The sequence below is a fragment of the Cucurbita moschata genome, unplaced genomic scaffold (assembly GCF_002738365.1).
Source record: "Cucurbita moschata cultivar Rifu unplaced genomic scaffold, Cmos_1.0 Cmo_Scf00025, whole genome shotgun sequence".
Taxonomy (NCBI): Eukaryota; Viridiplantae; Streptophyta; class Magnoliopsida; order Cucurbitales; family Cucurbitaceae; genus Cucurbita; species Cucurbita moschata.
The window spans coordinates 802,105-820,366 of NW_019268541.1; the positions used below are offsets into that span (position 1 = coordinate 802,105).

Here is an 18,262-nt window from a genome sequence, read left to right on the forward strand (position 1 = left end):
TCCCTTAGATTGTCTCAAAATTTATGGTTAATTCAGAGAAATACATTTATGTTTATAATACATGTATTTATTTTATTTTATAATTATTTATTCTCGAACTGCTATTTTTTTTAATTATTTAAAAGATAATTTTTTTTAAAATAAATAAATAGATATTTTAGGAATTAATATTTTAGTTTTATTAAAAATAAAAATAAAAATAAAAATAAATGGATACAAAAATAATAATTAAATTTAATGGAGAAAAGAAAAAATCGTTGGAGCCCGCTTCGCTCCAGCCGCTAAAGCAAAGGTTGAACTGGGATTGGGCTTTAGATTCCGAGATTGCTCCATCGTACAAATGGATTTAGAAGAGAATAAATAAAAAATTAAAAAAAAAAAGAAAAAAAAAAGAAGAAGACAGAAATCTCTCTAAGCCCTAAAAGAGCAGAGAGAGGAACATAGAACAGTTGAATTAGAAACGTTGGATAGCGTGAGGGATTATATATAAATTCCAAAACAATGTTCGCTCTCTTCCTATCGCCGGCTCCGCCTTCTCCATTGCTCTCTTTCAATCCATTTTCTCACATTTCTCCTCCCTCTTGCATTCCTGCTGCTGGTAACCTCTTGGATTTTCCACTTCTATTGTTGCTTATACAACTTGTTATTTCAGTCATTTTCCAAGAAGAAAATGCTCCGACTGCACTTGGTTTTGCGTTTATTTTGATTGCGAACCTGTTTTTTTTTTTGTTTTTTGTTTTTGTTGCTATTGATTTGCGTCTATGACGATGGTTTACAAGTTCAATTTCAATTCCTACGTGTTTTCGTCTTCTTACTTGTACTAATTCTTGTTCTTAATCTGAAACTAGACAGACTTACTCCGGGTGGCGTCTAGGCGACTCATTTCTGCCACGAAGACGACACAATCGGTTTCCACAATGGCAACTGTAAGTTATTTGGAGCATATATATTACATAATCTACTTCTGTTAGGATGCATTCACCTTCACGGATTGAGTTTATCTGAGACTAAATGATGGCGGTTTGGCGCAGGAGGAAGAAAACGTCGGTAATATGAAGAGACAATTAGCTAAAATATTCGACGTATCCCTTAGAGCGACGGTCCCTGAGGAGACGGATGTTGAGCCTTTGGTTGCTGCTTGTGCTGGAAAATTTGGCGACTATCAGTGGTATGCTATGCGAATTACTAATACTCTAGTGTATACTATAGTAAATTAGATTACTGTTGCTAAGATGTGGTTTCTTATTTGGCGAAGCAATAATGCTATGGGCCTTTGGTCTAAAATAAAAGGAAAAGGAAGTCAGTTCAAAGGCCCTCCTTCCGTTGGACAGGTATTACGGTTTAATTTTTTGCGTTTTTTTCCCATGAAGGTCTCCTTTCATGTTGGATCTTTAGGATCTTTAGGATCTTTAGGATCTTTTTTTTTATTATTTGAGAATCTGACAGAACTGCGCTCTTGATTTCTAGGCCATTATGAAAAATCTTCCTCCATCTGAAATCATAGAATCATGTTCTGTGGCAGGCCCTGGTTTCGTGAATGTTCTAATATCTAAAAATTGGATTGCTAAGGTAATGTCATTTTCTTGAAAATTTTAGTTAGAATAACTCATATCAATTATAAGAACGTGTTCGTTGGTTTTTCTTTCCTAACTTAGTTACTAATCCTCCACGGTCTACAAAAAAATTTCACTATAATCAATACTTCTACGTGTGTGTATGCTTAATATGCATTGCCTGCTCCAGAGCATACAAAAAATGCTAATTGATGGTATTGAAACTTGGTCACCGCGGCTTCCAATTAAAAGAGCAGTAGTTGATTTCTCCTCGCCTAATATAGCAAAAGAAATGCATGTTGGCCACTTAAGATCTACGATCATTGGAGACACTCTAGCCCGGATGCTTGAATTTTCAAACGTTGATGTTCTTCGGAGAAACCATGTTGGTGACTGGGGAACACAGGTATAACTTTATATTTGTCAGTGCCTTAACACAGCTTCTTTATTCAAGGATTTAATGTTTATTCATGGTGGGTCGCAATAGACAAATGGCTTTTCATGAACTGCCTTTGTTACTCTTTCAAAGTGTAAATGAAAACTGAATTTAGTTTCTAGTTTGCCGCTTTTGCCCCATTCCTTTTCTGCCATGTCCAGACTAGCTTCAAAATAGGCAGTCTTGATTGTCAATAAGTATAAAACGTTGTGAATATCTAGGTTCTCCAATGCATACTATTTCATTCATTTTTAAACGGCTTCAAACTTGTTTATTTCATTCATTTTTGAAATGTTGATTTTGGCATGGGGTTTTACTCTTTTAATTGGCTTCTACAGAAACGAAGTGTATCAACAGATATTCATTTTTTGCTTCTTGTTTGCAGTTTGGTATGTTGATCGAATTCCTTTTTGAAAGATTTCCCAACTGGGAAGAAGTTACTGAAACAGCAATTGGAGATCTGCAGGTAGGAGAGAAACTATAGAATCTTATTTCGTTATTGACATGTTTACCTTTTATAGTATATTAACAAAGGTAACTTTAATAAGGTTAAGAAGTTCGGTGTTTTTGGTCTTACATAATGGACTTTCTATTGTTAAAGATATAGAGCACTTCACTCTTTTATGTGATGCAAATGTGTTCTGTGAATTCTTACTTGCAACAAAGGCCGAAAATGAATATGGAGAAGTTATTAATGCCCGTCTGCCGTATCAAGTAGAACTGACAAACTGTTATTTGAAATTTTGATTACATAGACATTCTATAAGGCGTCAAAGCAGAGGTTTGATAGTGATCCTGCATTCAAGGAGAAGGCACAACAGGCAGTGGTTCTTCTTCAGGTGATTTTTACTGTGGCCAATGTAGACATGTTTCACAACCTTATTAAATGCTTATATATTATTTTGGACCCTAGATCTTCATACTAAAAAAAACTGTTTTGAAACTTCTTTTCAATTGTCAATTACACTTGTTAATTTTATTTTTGCCTGCTAATCTTCCACATGATGACATGTATTGTATGCTAAAATGTTTTTTTCTAATATTTGCATGTTTTTTTATTCATAAGTACTTCTACTTCATATAAACATGAAAAATAAATAATAAAGTAACAAAATAAAGTTGGAGTTCACCTAAAGAGCCTCCGTTTGTGTGTTGGTTTTGAAGGAATTTTGTAATAACTCATTCGGTCTTATTACTAGAGATTAGAGTCCATTTTCGAATAGTTAGAAGCCCGGCTTCCTGGCATGTTTATTTATTTATTTATTATTATTATTTTAGTGCCGTGGACCTTTTGTCTCGTTTTCTTTCCTTTTTTTTTTTCAATGAAACCTTGGTTTCTCATAGAAAAAAAGTAATGGTAGCGACAGTTAAGAAGGAGCTTATTTATCTATTGTTATCATTATTTTATCCATGAGTGTTTGTGCATGGTTGCACACATCTTAATTAATCTCTTCGAATAACCGCCTATCCCTACTATATTTCATGGTTAGAAAACATGTAGGACTTTATTCTATATTAGTTGGCCACCATGGGATTTGAGTTCATTCTCCAAAATCTCTTTTACTTAGATCACTTGTCCCAATCAGCCTTGGATGGAAATTTCATATTTTATGCAACGTGTCTTAGCATCTGCAATTTGATTGAAATTTTAATTTTAAGGATCTAAGTTTCATTATTGAAAGTGAGTTTTATATGTTGAAAGAGCTATAAGTAGACTCCACTTGATCTTAGGCTCTTAGCCAAAAGGTCGAGTAGTTTACCCATAAACTTATTGTTTAATTTTTTTTTGCAGCTTGTTTATGATTTAAATATTCCTGCAAGAGAATGATAGGGCATATCAATTATTTGGAAGTTTCTCATAGCTAATTTCTATTGAAATGATCATTATCTTTTTTTTCCAGGGTGGTGAAGCTAAATATCGCAAGGCTTGGGCACAAATATGTGAAATCAGCAGGAATGAATTTAATAGGGTGTACGAACGCCTTGGAGTTCAATTAGAGGAGAAGGTGCATTTTGGCTTTTCTTTTATACATTATACTTGATACTTGTTTCTGTTGGGATTAGGAAAATCTTCCTTTTAGTGTCAGGTCCAAGTTAGATTGTTTTCCTGGCTTAAGGTTTATTAGTGTTTACCACCATATTTATTAGTTGGAATAGTTAATTTACAGTTAATGGCATGACATCAACTATCAAACAGCATCAGCTTCTTTGAAGGTTGAAGATCTTCTGTTCTATTGATATTATCTGCTACGTATGGATCTTAACTTGCAGAGTCATGAGTCTGCCACTTTTGATTTTAATATTGATCTGAAATACTGCCGACGGCTTAATCTCAGTTCTCATTTGGTCAAGGTCTTTTCATCTCTGTCAGGGAGAGAGCTTTTACAACCCATACATTCCTAATGTCATAAAAGAACTGACTGATAAGGGCTTAGTGGAAGAAAGTCAGGGTGCTCGTGTAATCTTTATTGATGGAATAAATATTCCTCTAATTGTTGTCAAGAGTGATGGTGGTTTCAATTATGCTTCAACTGATCTTGCAGCCATCTGGTCAGTTTTTCTCTAGCTCATCTTGTTTTTTAATGGAACTATTCACTGTCACTGGCTATGAATAACTTGAAGGTTGACGCAGTCGTCAAACTTTATAATCAGTTATGACCCATCAACATTGTGCTTATTTGGATTCCCTTTGATCGATTGCATGATTCTCAAAATCTTGTGGAGCTGAATCATTCTGATTGATCATATTTTCCTGCACCAAACAGGTATCGCCTTAATGAAGAAAAAGCTGAATGGATTATATATGTCACTGATATTGGGCAGCAGCAGCACTTTGACATGGTTTTCCGGGTACGTGTCTCGAGCAATTCCTGCTCTGACATGATTTGTTTATCCTTCCATGTTCGTTGCATGTATGGTTATTTGCAGACCTGGTAGCTGGGCTTCTTAACTGTAGTTAGCAATTATTTAATGGATTGGTTGTTGTCTTACACTTCCTCTCTTTTGTTTGTGCATATGATTATTAACTACTGTAAATCCATCAATGAATTCGTTTCTCCTCTAAAAAAATTATTAATTACTGTAGACCTGATCATTACATATCCACCAAACTACTGCTAACAATTATTTCATGGATTAGTTATTGTCTTATATTGGAAGGAATTATTGCTATTTTTTCAGGCTTGTAAACGTGCTGGCTGGCTTCCACTTGAGGATAATAAGCATCCTAAAGCAACCCATGTTGGTTTTGGTTTGGTTCTTGGTGAAGATGGCAAGCGTTTTCGTACTCGAAATACTGAAGTGGTTCGTTTAGTTGATTTGCTTGATGAAGCCAAGAGCCGCAGTAAAGCTGCACTTATTGAGAGGGGTAATGATAATAAAGATTATTAAGGACTATTTTATTTGATCGAAAAAAAATTGTGCAGCTTGCTGCTTTACCTTGTTAGATTAGTGGAAGTGAATACGTTCGATTTATTTTTTCTTTATCAAACTTTTTACAGACATACTGTCAGCATTCCACATATTTTACTTTGTAATTTGATTTTTGATAACCTTCTTTAGAGAAAGCTGCAGAATGGACTGAAGCAGAACTTGAGCAAATTGCTGAAGCTGTTGGTTATGGTGCTGTTAAGTAAGTTACCATTTTCATTACTGGCTATACCTTTTATGGCTCATGCATGAATCCTAGAGGTTGTCCTTGATGTTCCTTTCAATGAAAACCTTTAATGAGTACTATTAATTGGTATCACTCATAATGGTCATCGCTATAACATGAAAAATTGATCTTGTATCTGTTGGGGGATATCTGAGAGGTTATGACTTTCTGTGTACTCAACTTGGGCTTCCCTATCAAAGAATTAAGCCTTTTCCATTAGTTGTAACTTAAAGCTGTTCTGTAATCTTCCAACCATGAGGGCTCAGGTTGGGCCTCTTTGTCTGTGCCTTCTTTTATAGGTGTCTTCTTGTCAATAAGTTTTCTTTTTCTTATTTAAGAATTTGTCTGCTTCATGTTTCTTCGTTCAAATGCTCAGAAACGCTTATTAAGACTTTATGTTCCCGTATTGTCTCGACAGATATGCTGACCTCAAGAACAACAGGTTGACCAACTATACGTTCAATTTCGATCAGATGCTCAATGATAAGGTACACTTTCTCATCTGGTTCTAGGCATGGAGTATAATATACAGAAAATCTAGTCAAACAACCTAAATGTAATTTTTTAAGCATCCACCTCCACTGCCTCTAAAGTAAAAGCTCCGTAGTCCACTTTCTTTACACACCTAAATTTTGTGATGACCAGGGCAACACTGCTGTGTATTTGCTGTATGCCCATGCTCGTATCTGTTCAATCATCAGGAAATCTGGTAAAGACATAGAGGAGTTAAAAAAAGTAAGTTTCCTTCTAAACCCCAGAACCAGTTCTTCTCAAGTCTTCAGTTGGACAAGACCAGCAGTTTTGCATTTGTTTCTTAATTTTTTTTCAACTTTATTTTGATAGACGGGAACAATTGTGTTGGAGCACGAGGACGAGCGTGTTTTGGGACTTCATTTGTTACAATTTTCCGAGGTAAAAACAATATACATTTTAACTGGGTAACTTTGCCTCTGCGTCTGAACCATTTTATATTTGGTAACTTTGTCTGTACCTCGTGATAATTACTTTTCCTCCCTTTACTTTAGGTGGTCGAGGAAGCTTGCACCAATCTGTTGCCGAATGTGTTGTGTGAATACTTGTACAACTTATCGGAAATATTTACGAAAAAATTCTACTCCAACTGCCAGGTACAGCCTACTTTAAACCAAAAGTCGTTCTTTATGCATAATATCATTGTCCCACCAATTGATGTTGGATAATCTCTGAACCACTAGCTCTTGTCAGCTGATAGCGTCGTGGCAGCTAATCATGCCTTGGTTTTCAATACATTTACCTTCAATAACCTAGAATTTAAAGTTACTTTTTCTCGATCATTTTGTTTGGTTATGCCATTTGCATGAAGTCGTTTTTCATCTTCTCCCATCCTTGTGGTTATGAGCTGGAAAAAGGTCACTTAATTTGTACCCTTGTCCCAAATGCATCCAAGAAAAGATGCCGATGCCGCGGACGTCTTCTCGCAAACAAGTTAAAACTATATTAATCTTGATCAATATTTGTCAGGTCGTTGGGTCGCCCCAAGAAACGAGCAGACTCCTACTTTGTGAAGCTACAGGCACAGTGATGAGGAAATGCTTCTATCTCCTCGGAATAGTACCTGTCTACAAAATATAACCTCGAAACAGTGCCACTTTCCAGATCCACTTCTATCTCCTTCGACTTGCGTTACTTCATTATCCTCCACTAATTGACATGTTCTTGCCACATCCTTGCCAACATTAGAGTGTTGCAAAAAAAATAGAAGAATTCAACATTATATTGTTTTAGTTTGTCAAATTTACCAGTTTTTCACCCGTGTAGTTCTCCTTAAGATATTGAACCAGGCTGCTCATAATCAGATATAAACGAAATCCAAGTGTTCTTAGGAGTGGGAAAATTTGCCTCTATTAGTGATCTTCGGGATTATTTTATGTATAAACTATAAGTTATTTTGTCCAATGTAATTTTTCGGATTCAAAGCCGAACAGATAAACAGCATTATTGATCACCCTAAAACAAGACAAATCAAATTAATATTTTAAACTTTAACTTAAATTTATATGTACTTTTAGGGTGGCTCTTATCTTTATGTCGCATCAATCTATTGATTTTGTTTCTATATGTTTAAATGATTTCGATTAAGATTGGAAGATGGCAGTAACGTCCAGAAAACTTTAATAATCAAAACCTTTTTGAGTTAATTTGAACTGAACAATCCGTCATCCATGTTAGCAGCTTAAAGCTCGCAAGTATTGCAAAATCATTGATCTACAATTGAAGGTTGAAACAAAATTCCTTAGAAAAATAAGAAAGGGGGAAATTATGGCATAGGGTTAGTAATGAATGCACGAATTCAAGATTAATTCGATGGATAAGACATCAATTATCTCGATGTTCAATTCCCACCCGACAATCGTTGAACTCGAGCAAGGAAAGTAATCAGTGGCCATTCACAGGGATTGCAGACCTAGATCCACAAAGCAAACTAGTTCTCCCTCTTGATCTTGAAGCTTTCTTGGCTATGGTGGCCCTTGGAATAATGGATTTATGACCATCAAAACTCTTGCAAGACTTGAACTTTTTGGTAATTGGAGACACCCTCTTAGCCAAATCTTCTAATCTTTCTACACTTGCTAGAGACGTAAAAGACTCTGATTTACCATCATAATATCTAGACAACCCTCTCCTGCAAAATAGCCATAAAAATCAAAGAAAACCCCATTAGCCATCCATTATTGACAATTATTTCAATCAAAATTCAAAAGGTAATGGAAAAAGGGTTTTATTCATCCCATAACTTACTTCATAGGAAGATGAACCATTAGCTCTGATAGCTCATAAAGAGGCCCATTTGAAGAACACGATGAAAATGAAGAACTTGAAACCGGAGAAATGGCATCTTCCACCATATCCAAAGAAGAAGAAGAAGAAGAAGAAGAAGAAGAAGATGCTTCAGAATTTACAGAACTGAGCTCCATTGAAGACTCCATTGAAGCTTCACAATCTTCCGTGATCCATCTGCAACACCCATTATTCTGAGCTCCATCAACACCAAGCTGCTGATTTTCTTGCAATTTTCCCATTGGATAATCAATCCAAAACCAAAAGACAAAGAAGAACAAAATGGGTATTGATAAAAATGGTTTCTTGCGACTATATATGGAGAATCAAAGCAAAAAGGAACGATCTTTTTTACTCTTTGTTGATAAAACTTTGAAAAAAGGATCAAGATCTTGTAACTGTACTACTCCTATATGCTCCAAAACCTATATATATATATGTGGAAACCATAGTTTATATTTATATCATTTCTTTTTTGTTTTATAACGAGATAGGCTTGGATAATATTCCTTTTTTTTTTCTTTTTTGCTGTTCTATCCAAAACCCTTTATCATCAATTATCATCTTTTTATATTCATAAATTTATTATCAAAATTTATGGGGCTGAGTTTTTTTTGCCTTTTCCCATATTACTAGGAAAGGAGATAAGATCTAAAGTTGGAAGACATATCCACAACTCATTGAATAATTCCCATGTTTTATATTCTCTCTCTCTCTCTCTCTCTCTCTCTATATATATATTTATAATATATGATATTGAGAATTGAAAATTGAGGTCAACATTAAGGTTACTTTTGCTTCATAAAGGCATGACATTATAATGTTCATGTATCATCAACCTTCCATTGAGGAAAGATTGATTAAAATTTTGTAAAAAAGAAGATTAAAAGGAAGAAAACAGCCCACCCTTTTAGAATAATACACCTCTTTTTAAGATACCTTTTGTATCTATGGACATTTTCTTATCTCCATCCCAATCAAAACTGTTGCTAACTGGATAATAGTTAAAAAGATTCTTTGCTTGTACCAAACATAATTGAAATCGTGCCCAATAATTAATTTTGACTCGTAAAATTGTTAAATTGTATTAATTTGAACTATAAATTTTTAATTTCATCCAATTGTAAAAATGGAAAGATAGATTGAAGAAATACCATTGGAACATTTTCAAGGAGAGACTCGTAAAATATTTTGAAATAGTTTATATATATTTCTCAAATATTTAATTTTTTCTAATTGAGAATTCTCTGAAACAAAATATTTTACTTAATTAATACTAAAGAAAAATGTAAATAATTAAATAATTTATTTAAAAAAAATAAAAAAAAAAAAAAGGACAGGAGGACACAAGTCACGATGGAAATGGCGATGGTTACTGCAAACAGCCACCCCCAATCATGCCGTGTTTCTTATCCCCGCTGTCCCAATCTTTGTTCTTATCCATTCTGTCGTAGAATTTTGGCCCATCAGGCCCATTTAAATCTAATGGGCTGATACGCATGGCCCACTAACAATCTCACTTGGGGATTTCTGTTTCTGAGGCCCAGTTCTTTTGGGCTGATGTTCGGGCTTTTGATCCATTCCGTTTGTGATTTTCTTTTTCTCTTACATTTATTCAAATGAATAATATATAATTAATATCTAATATTTCCAACATATTGTAAACGTCCAATCCAAAATTTTTCATATAAATATTTCTTTTAATCTTTATTTTTTTAATGGGTAAATACAGACCGTTACACGTAATTTAATTAATTAAATTATGCTCAAATTATTGGATAAAATAGTTTTTTAATATTTTTCAGAAAAAAGAAAATTAAACGGCACCGTTTGAGTGGCATGAAGTGAAATGTAGCGGTAGATATATAATGAGTGCGGAACAGACATGCTTGGCACCGGAATCGAGAATTCACAAAAAACAAATTTTCATAATTTCCACTGACGTCCGGTTCTTATGCTGACGCGCCCTTTCCGAGCTCGACACTGTCTTCAGTGGCTACGGCAGTACAATTATTCAGCTGATTTTGCTCTGTTTTGAACCTTAAAAAACATAATATCGAGCTCTGTAGTCCTCACAGAGGCGTTGGTGTTCCAAACGACAACCTTCAAGAATCCCTCATTCCCATATCTCTGCACAAACGGCGGCAGAGAAAGAGCGAGGCCAAGAGGGTGTGGCTTTCTAGTGATGAGAAGAAGCAGAATGGGGAAAGGGCTTGGATTCAATCTCATCATTATTGGGATTTTGCTGTTCATCATGCTCTTGGGTTTGTAGCTCTCTGTTTCTTCTTCTTCGTAAAACACTTCGATTTGGGATCACATTTTGCCTTACTTGCAGTGGTTTTGTTTGGTTCTACTTGTTGGATCTTCCTTTTTATTCGCATTGTCTCTAGTTTGAATTGCCCAATGTTTTGGGGGTTTCTCCGTAGAAGTGCACAATTTAGAACTTCTTAGCTAGCGTTTGAAGATCATGTTGTCACTGTTAGGACCAACAACATTCAGTTTTGAGACCATTTAGGAATTGGCATTAAATGGTCATTTTTGGCTTTCGATTTTGTCTTCAAAGGAATTGTCTTCTCTATCCAGCTGAACTAAACGAACTCTTACTCTGAGCTGTTTAGGAAGATGTCTGTATGTTAGGATCGATAGAAATCATAGAATAGATAGGATTGGAGCTCCCTGTAAGTGCATTGTAAGACAACTCGTGTTTCGGCATCATGGTTTTCGGTGGAATGAACGGTAACAGCTCAAGCCCACCACTAGTAGATATTGTCCTCTTTGGGTTTTCCCTTTCGAGCTTACCTTCAAGGTTTTTAAAATGCGTATGTTAGGGAAAGGTTTCCACACCCTCGTAAAGAAAGTTTTGGTCCCCTCTCCAACCGATGTGGAATCTTACAATACACCCTCCTTCGGGACCCAACGTCTTCGCTGGTACTCATTCCTCTCTCCAATTGATGTGGGATCTCACAATCCACTCTTCTTTAGTGTCCAACGTTCTCGCTGGCACTCGTTCCTCTCTCCAATCGATGTGAGATCTCATAATGACACCAGGCGGTGTGCCAGCGAGGCGCTGGGTTATAAAGGGGGTGAATTGTGAGATCCTACGTCAATTAGAGAGAGGAACAAGTATCAACGAGAATGTTGGACCTTGAAGGGGGTGAATTGCGAAATCTTACTTCGATTGGAGAGAGGAACGGAGTACCAACGAGAACATTGGGTCCCGAAGAGAGTGGATTATGAGATCCCACATTGGTTGAAGAGGGGAACGAAGCATTCTTTATATGGGTATGGAAACCTCTACCTAGCAGACACGCTTTCAAAACCTTAAGGGAGGCCCAAAGAGAACAATATCTACTAACTGTGAGCTTGGGATGTTACCTAAACCCTTTCCGTAGGCAATAGGTTATGGATCGTTGTTCTTCTATTCATTGATGATCATGTGTGTTTTTCGGTTGTCGGATTCATCGTTCTTTCTATTCATATACTTGAAATAACGTTGTACATTTCATGAATTTGGTTACAGACCATTGCCAGGGAAGTAAAGTTGGTGTTTGCTATGGAAGGAACGCAGACGACCTCCCAACACCTAATAAAGTGGCTCAGCTGGTCCAACTTCATAACATCAAATATCTTAGAATCTATGATTCAAACATTCAAGTTCTCAAGGCCTTTGCCAACACTGGTGTTGAACTTATGATTGGGGTTCCGAATTCAGATTTGCTGGCTTTCGCTCAGTTTCAGTCTAATGTAGACTCTTGGCTGAAGAACAGCATACTTCCTTATTACCCAGCTTCGAAAATAACGTACATAACGGTCGGTGCCGAGGTCACCGAGAGCCCCAACAATGTGTCTGCCTTGGTGGTGCCTGCCATGAAAAATGTACTCACTGGTCTCAGAAAGGCTGGTCTACACAAGAAGATAAAGGTTTCTAGCACTCATTCCCTCGGCGTTTTGTCTCGGTCGTTTCCTCCTTCGGCTGGCGCTTTTAGTAGTAACTATGCATTTTTCCTGAAACCATTGTTGGAGTTTCTTGCTGACAACCAGTCTCCCTTTATGATCAATATCTATCCTTATTATGCTTACAGAGAATCCCCCAGCAACGTGTCGCTGGACTATGCACTTTTCGAGTCATCATCCGAAGTTATTGATCCGAACACTGGTCTGCTTTACACGAACATGTTTGATGCTCAGATTGATGCTCTTTATTTTGCTTTGATGGCTCTAAATTTTAGAACAATTAGAGTGATGGTCACAGAAACAGGCTGGCCATCTAAAGGGTCGCCAAAGGAGACGTCTGCGACTCCCGACAATGCTCAAACTTACAATACGAATCTTATCCGCCATGTTATCAATAATACAGGGACACCTGCAAGGCCTGGAGAGGAACTAGATGTATATATCTTCTCTTTGTTCAATGAAAACAGGAAGCCGGGGTTGGATTCTGAAAGGAACTGGGGATTGTTCTATCCAGACCAGACCAGTGTCTACAACTTGGACTTCACGGGAAAGGGCGCGGTCGACATGTCTACACAGGCTAATAGTACCAGCTCGAATGGAACTGCCTGGTGCATAGCTTCAAGCAAGGCTTCTGATATGGACTTGCAAAACGCCTTGGATTGGGCTTGTGGTTCGGGTAATGTCGATTGCACAGCCATTCAGCCAAGCCAGCCTTGTTTCGAACCAGATACTCTGGTTTCCCATGCATCTTATGCATTTAACAGCTATTTCCAGCAAAATGGAGCTACTGATGTTGCTTGTGGATTTGGAGGGAATGGAGTTAAAGTAAACAAGGACCCAAGTAAGTCACGACCGTATTTCCCGAGCATACGTCATATACTTCAGTGTTATACCTCTGTTATACGGTTAACATAATTGAAATCTTCGTTTTGTGTTCTAATCTCTGTTTCGTGTTACGAGTTGAAAGACTAAAACAACTGTTCCTAACTCGACTTTGTACGTTGACTTTGCAGGCTATGATAATTGCTTGTATGCAACTATTGGGTAAGCCTAACTTATGAATTGAGGAGAACATTGATTTCCAAGTTCATAGATTTTGATTTCCAGTTCCTGATGTTCTTTGCCTTTCCCGTGTTTCTTACTGTCAAGCAGGAAGAACAAGACGATCTCTTCCGGTAACACGACGGCAATATCCTCAACTTCCTCATCTTCTACTTCAAGGATTGAAGTTTCCGCAGGTTTACCTATTATCATGGCCTTCATATCATATTTTTTGTAAATTTCATGAGAAGGGTCAGCCAGATTTTGCTATGCAAATCCTGTATGTAGTGTCTGTATGATAAGAATGTGTCTCTATTTATAAGGAGGTCAATGAAGTCGATTGAATTGGTTGGTGGAAATCGTACTGAATAAGTATTGCAATATCCTCAACCTCTCTCTGACATATGCATTTTAAAAATCTTGAAGGGAAGCTCGAAAAAAAAAGTTCAAAAAGAACAATATCTGTTTACTTGCTATATATATATATATATATATCAACAAATAATAATAATAATCTGCTATTTCTAATCAGAAAGATTTTATTTGATTATGGAGTTCAGAAGCAGTATCTCAAATATAAACTCAACAATCACAATTCCTATCCCCCGCAAGACAAAATTTCCGAATACAAATTCCTTTCAACGAGAAACATTAGCACCTACCGATCGATACCCAATAAGCAAATGTGATCACAAACAAAAGTACCTGCAGATCGCTATTCGGAACATAAATACATCATTAGCTTGAGACGAACTTTTTCAAATCGAATCGAATTTTTTAACCCAAACTTTACCTCTTCATGTTAGCAGGCACAATGTTAAAAGAGGATAGCCATTTTTTGTTTTCTTACACAGAAGAGAAGTAGTTTAGTCATTAAGCCGATAAGACCTCCCTCTGAAAGCTCCACTCGTACGCCTATCATCAGGCACTGCACGTTGAATTGGTGGAGCGCCTATCCTCCACCTTGAGACTATCCTCTGTCTGTAGAAATTGTTAAAGAAATGCTGAATAAAGCAAGGCAAACAATAGAAAAAACTGCACCCAAATTGGTGAATTATAGATGCATAGCCAGAATCAAGAAAAAAATTTGGTTAAGAAACCAAAAGAAGAAGGATACACCCAAAATGGAGTTCTCAATATGTTCTTTCCGCCTGCCAATGGATGCAACACGGTCAAAAAGTAGTACAAATGCCCTGCTAGGATTCCTAGTAAATCAGGTACAAGAGGAGAACCAAAAATGACATCCAGCGCTAGCATGGCCCATGGCAGATAAAATGCCTGCACAAAAATCATGACATTTGTGTTACTGATATCAGGAACTGTGAAGGTGAAAAAAAGTACAATTTGGCAAAACCTAAATCAATATCATTGACCGTACCTTAAGAGTCACAAGGCCATATATGTTGATCTGTGCATTAGGAAATTCTCGACTCCAGACGTAGAGAAGCATAAACACAAGTGATATCCCTAAGACTGAAAACGAGAAGATTGGGATAGCAGAAAGTACCTATTCAAGAGGAAGTGTCCATAAGAAGAAATGTTGTAACAAATTAGCGTAAATATTCAACCTAAAGTAAAGATTCATCCTTTAAAAACATTATGAGGCACAAAATGCAACCTAACCAAACATAGGACGACTAAGTTATAATTTTCAATTCAAACTGATGCCTTACTTCATGAAGTTGCAAATGAACAAGTATTGGCAAAATAATATTGAAACCATTAGGTGCCATCTGCAAAATCTACTATATTTATGAATAGAAAAGACTTGAGAACCACTGCATCGAATTTTCTTTATCCAAAAACCAAACCTTGAGAAACAAAAAAACATGAAAGAACACACAAGGGCCAAACAGAGGCCAGCAACAACCACTGCATCTAAAGGAATAGCTTAATAAAGATCCTCACAAACCAGTAATGTTAAGGCTCCAAATATCATCATCCACAGAAAATCTGCTGTTCGCCTCTGAAATGGTCCATTCTCAAGTTGTACCCCATATCTTGCTCTGTAAGGGCATAACCATTAAACTATTAGTACATCATAAACTGTCTTGAGAGTTTGAACACAAGCCCTCCACTTTTCATGAAATAGTATTGCCAGTAGCTCATATAAAAAAGTTACCACACATAAAAACTTACATCATAAGTAAACGAATTCCAAAATTGATAGAGAATTTTCCTAGGAAGAAGAAGTTTGTGAATAGTCTCCACACCTGAGAATAAAGGTGACCTTGCATGAATGTTCATAATAATTCTTGGAAATAATATGTTGGAGTACACATAGTGCAAAGGGAAAGGCATCCACAGGATCATTTAAGAGTATTCGGAGCAAATGCTACAACATTCTAATTCATGACTACTTGAGAGTACAGTGATTTCTGCTAATAAGAACAATTATATCTAAATTTCATAAATATAAGGGATTATACCACAAAGAGAGAGATCAAACTTTTACTGTTCTCTTTATACAGAACAACTTTTCTTTAATGAAAGAACAGTTTCCTTGATGAAAAACAATAATTTCCGTTGGCAATTATTTATAAGAAATAACAATTGCCAAGTCTTCTCTCTTTAGAATTTAAAATCCAAAGCATAAATCAACTTTTTTCTGCCCATGTTTTCCTGACTTGGGTTCCATGTGAAATCCCTCATTCTGGCATCGCACCCCTTCACTATTTTACTTGCCTTTACCACAGTTCACTTCAATAATAGACATTTAATAGAAAAGTTGACCGTCAGACCACAATAAAAAATTGAGAGATCTTGAAGAGACCGTGACAATAAGAACAAATAATTCATGCTTTAACTGGTTCTAAATCTAATTCTAATCCTCTTGTTTGAAACAGGGCTTTCTAATATTAATCAATTTTATAATCTACATATATTGGAATATAACGAAGGAGTGCGGGAGATCAAATTAATATTGGAACATGCAAAATCTTAGCTTGTTCGGCCACACATGCCACTCGTGCGTGCATATTCAATCATCTGTGACTCTAGCCAACTTGCATCTATTCTAGGCCAAGTGGCTCAACAAGCCTCTACTCTAGGCAAGGTCTACCATATGCAAGTCACATTCATCTAATTTTTAACTAATAAATTGTTCTCAATTTGTCTGAACAATTATTTGGACCACAAAAAAACATTGCAGATTTTATACACAAAGGAAAAGGAATCGATATTTGGTCTTCAATTTACTGTTGAGTTCTTTCGAAGAATTAAACTCGTGTACATTTCATAATGTTAAACTAAAATTATTTTATTTATCTAATTGATTATTGACCAAAAATGTTCATTGCAAAATAAATAGCACCCTCATACATAAGTATATAATATTCGGAATTATATCTGATATATAACATCCATATTATTATCAGTCGAGAAGATAAATGGTGAGTCAAACAACCAGGAAATTCTTGAATTCTGAGATTTCCATATCACTAATGAGTACTAGATTTGATGCCCCTTGGAAAGATTAAGAATGATCGAGATGAATGCTGGACTAACAGAATAAAAGCACCAACGAAGTGAGGATCCGAACTGAAAAATTAAACAGATATAAAGGGGCACCATTCTGACATCTATGCATATTCAATTCAATACCTGGAAATGCTTGAAAACGAGTTCATAATCCAACGCAATAAGCCCGGGATCGTACAAGCCAAGCTGGAATGCTGTAGTTGCCAAAAGACACATAGTTCCATACGCCTTACTTATAGGTGGAAGAGAGTTGTAAAATCTGAATTGTGATAAAACTGGTCAGGACACTCAAGATACAGATTGAAATGAGAGTAAAAAATGACAGCCGACATTGATAGCGAAAAGAAACCAAGACAATGAAAATTTTCAAAACGAAACAAACCAATCTAGAGATAAAGATAATAAAATTGCAACATCGAACAGGAATTAGAAATAGAGAAGCAGCATTACTCGGCGGGAGAAGACATTGTAGCAACAGAAATCAAATCCAAAGCAGCTTTGGAACTGGAAATCTCCGACTTCTTTATGAATTTTCACCGCCTGAGGACGAACAGAACTTAGCAAACAAGAAATCCAAGGTTGGTGAATGGAAATCCCAGAAAGGAATCCACCAGAAGCTTCCTCTTCCGAAATCCGAAGCAGTTCCTTCGCTTTCGTACGTGCGGATTACTGGGCTGGGCTGGTTCAAATTCATGCCAGTTTGGCCCATATTAAGATATGGGCAAGGCCCAAATAATAGCCTTTAGCCCATAAATTACAGTAATAATTTCAAATTTTTTACTTTATTTGGAATAAATGTATTTAAAAAATTATAATTAATTTCGTAAATTATTCACTCCTTGACGTCATTCAATCCCAATCCCAATAATAATCGAACCAAAAAAACAATAAAGTCAAATAAATTCCACATCATGATTCCCTCATGACACTTCCTATTGATGCCGCTGAGGGTAGGTGGGGCCGGGGGGGGGATGCCACGTGGCAGGTAGTAATAAATGGAACTAAAAGTGTAGTGGGCCAATGGGCGGATCTGGACATGGTTTATCCATGTGGGCTGTCGCTCTCTAATCGTAGACTGGGCCGCACCTAATCCGGTCCAATCTTTTTCGTCTTAACTTCTATTTTTTCTTATTTTCTTATTATTGATTTATTATATTAAAAAAATGAAAAAGATTATATTATGTTTGTTTAATGACGTGTTAAATTTATTTAATTATATTATGTTTAATAGTTACTTAATTTTATTATTTACTTATGACAAGTTTTGAAAATAGACTATTTTATTTTAATATTTAAAAAAAAAAAAAAAAAAAAAAAAAAAAAAAA

At 36.1% G+C, this 18,262-nt stretch overlaps 4 protein-coding genes across 8 annotated transcripts; 2 read left to right on the plus strand and 2 right to left on the minus strand.

Moving 5' to 3' along the window:
• Positions 1-433: 433 nt before the first annotated feature.
• On the plus strand, positions 434-7,517 carry LOC111461575 (arginine--tRNA ligase, chloroplastic/mitochondrial-like). 2 transcript variants are annotated; one of them, XM_023105146.1, is made up of 18 exons: positions 434-598; positions 853-926; positions 1,032-1,168; positions 1,256-1,331; positions 1,468-1,569; positions 1,744-1,959; positions 2,375-2,455; positions 2,745-2,828; positions 3,891-3,995; positions 4,361-4,539; positions 4,755-4,839; positions 5,170-5,356; positions 5,551-5,620; positions 6,063-6,132; positions 6,290-6,379; positions 6,488-6,556; positions 6,670-6,771; positions 7,145-7,517. In XM_023105146.1, the coding sequence occupies exons 1-18, from the start codon at positions 502-504 to the stop codon at positions 7,253-7,255; spliced, it is 1,935 nt and encodes a 644-aa protein (XP_022960914.1). In that variant the 5' UTR covers positions 434-501; the 3' UTR covers positions 7,256-7,517. The 2 variants fall into 2 exon arrangements, with proteins under 2 accessions (XP_022960914.1, XP_022960915.1); XM_023105147.1 differs by having other exon boundaries at positions 468-598; positions 849-926.
• LOC111461577 (glucan endo-1,3-beta-glucosidase 13-like) lies at positions 2,760-13,815 on the plus strand. 2 transcript variants are annotated; one of them, XM_023105148.1, is made up of 5 exons: positions 2,760-2,770; positions 10,467-10,725; positions 11,982-13,256; positions 13,429-13,459; positions 13,568-13,815. In XM_023105148.1, the coding sequence occupies exons 2-5, from the start codon at positions 10,647-10,649 to the stop codon at positions 13,692-13,694; spliced, it is 1,512 nt and encodes a 503-aa protein (XP_022960916.1). In that variant the 5' UTR covers positions 2,760-2,770; positions 10,467-10,646; the 3' UTR covers positions 13,695-13,815. The 2 variants fall into 2 exon arrangements, with proteins under 2 accessions (XP_022960916.1, XP_022960917.1); XM_023105149.1 differs by having other exon boundaries at positions 2,766-2,770; positions 10,531-10,725.
• Positions 7,833-8,907, minus strand: LOC111461578. The gene is made up of 2 exons (XM_023105150.1): positions 8,423-8,907; positions 7,833-8,306 (listed from the first exon to the last, which is right to left on the minus strand). The coding sequence occupies exons 1-2, from the start codon at positions 8,701-8,703 to the stop codon at positions 8,060-8,062; spliced, it is 528 nt and encodes a 175-aa protein (XP_022960918.1). The 5' UTR covers positions 8,704-8,907; the 3' UTR covers positions 7,833-8,059.
• A 157-nt stretch (positions 13,816-13,972) lies between the features above and the next one.
• LOC111461868 (derlin-1-like) lies at positions 13,973-17,553 on the minus strand. Of its 3 annotated transcripts, none has more exons than XR_002713654.1 (8): positions 17,387-17,553; positions 17,060-17,195; positions 15,596-15,669; positions 15,369-15,462; positions 14,835-14,963; positions 14,574-14,734; positions 14,250-14,437; positions 13,973-14,161 (listed from the first exon to the last, which is right to left on the minus strand). XR_002713654.1 is itself a non-coding variant. In XM_023105583.1 (7 exons), exons 1-7 carry the CDS (start codon positions 17,401-17,403, stop codon positions 14,323-14,325), a joined length of 726 nt encoding a protein of 241 aa, XP_022961351.1. In that variant the 5' UTR covers positions 17,404-17,553; the 3' UTR covers positions 13,973-14,322. The 3 variants fall into 3 exon arrangements, 1 of the variants encoding a protein (XP_022961351.1); XR_002713653.1 differs by having other exon boundaries at positions 13,973-14,171; XM_023105583.1 differs by having other exon boundaries at positions 13,973-14,437.
• Between the last annotated feature and the right edge of the window lie 709 nt (positions 17,554-18,262).

Bases quoted from the DNA above. Each gene is read 5' to 3' on its own strand.
- LOC111461575 (XM_023105146.1), top strand. From the start codon at position 502: ATGTTCGCTCTCTTCCTATCGCCGGCTCCGCCTTCTCCATTGCTCTCT. The intron at 4,540-4,754 runs GTCAGTTTTTCT...TGCACCAAACAG, and splicing joins ACTGATCTTGCAGCCATCTG to GTATCGCCTTAATGAAGAAA. The intron at 5,621-6,062 runs GTAAGTTACCAT...TTGTCTCGACAG, and splicing joins GTTGGTTATGGTGCTGTTAA to ATATGCTGACCTCAAGAACA.
- LOC111461577 (XM_023105148.1), top strand. From the start codon at position 10,647: ATGAGAAGAAGCAGAATGGGGAAAGGGCTTGGATTCAATCTCATCATT. The intron at 10,726-11,981 runs GTTTGTAGCTCT...ATTTGGTTACAG, and splicing joins GCTGTTCATCATGCTCTTGG to ACCATTGCCAGGGAAGTAAA. The intron at 13,257-13,428 runs GTAAGTCACGAC...TTGACTTTGCAG, and splicing joins TAAAGTAAACAAGGACCCAA to GCTATGATAATTGCTTGTAT.
- LOC111461578 (XM_023105150.1), bottom strand. From the start codon at position 8,703: ATGGGAAAATTGCAAGAAAATCAGCAGCTTGGTGTTGATGGAGCTCAG. The intron at 8,307-8,422 runs GTAAGTTATGGG...GCTATTTTGCAG, and splicing joins ATGGTTCATCTTCCTATGAA to GAGAGGGTTGTCTAGATATT.
- LOC111461868 (XM_023105583.1), bottom strand. The intron at 14,735-14,834 runs GTACGGTCAATG...ATTTTTGTGCAG, and splicing joins ATGGCCTTGTGACTCTTAAG to GCATTTTATCTGCCATGGGC. The intron at 14,438-14,573 runs GTATCCTTCTTC...CAATTTCTACAG, and splicing joins TTGAGAACTCCATTTTGGGT to ACAGAGGATAGTCTCAAGGT.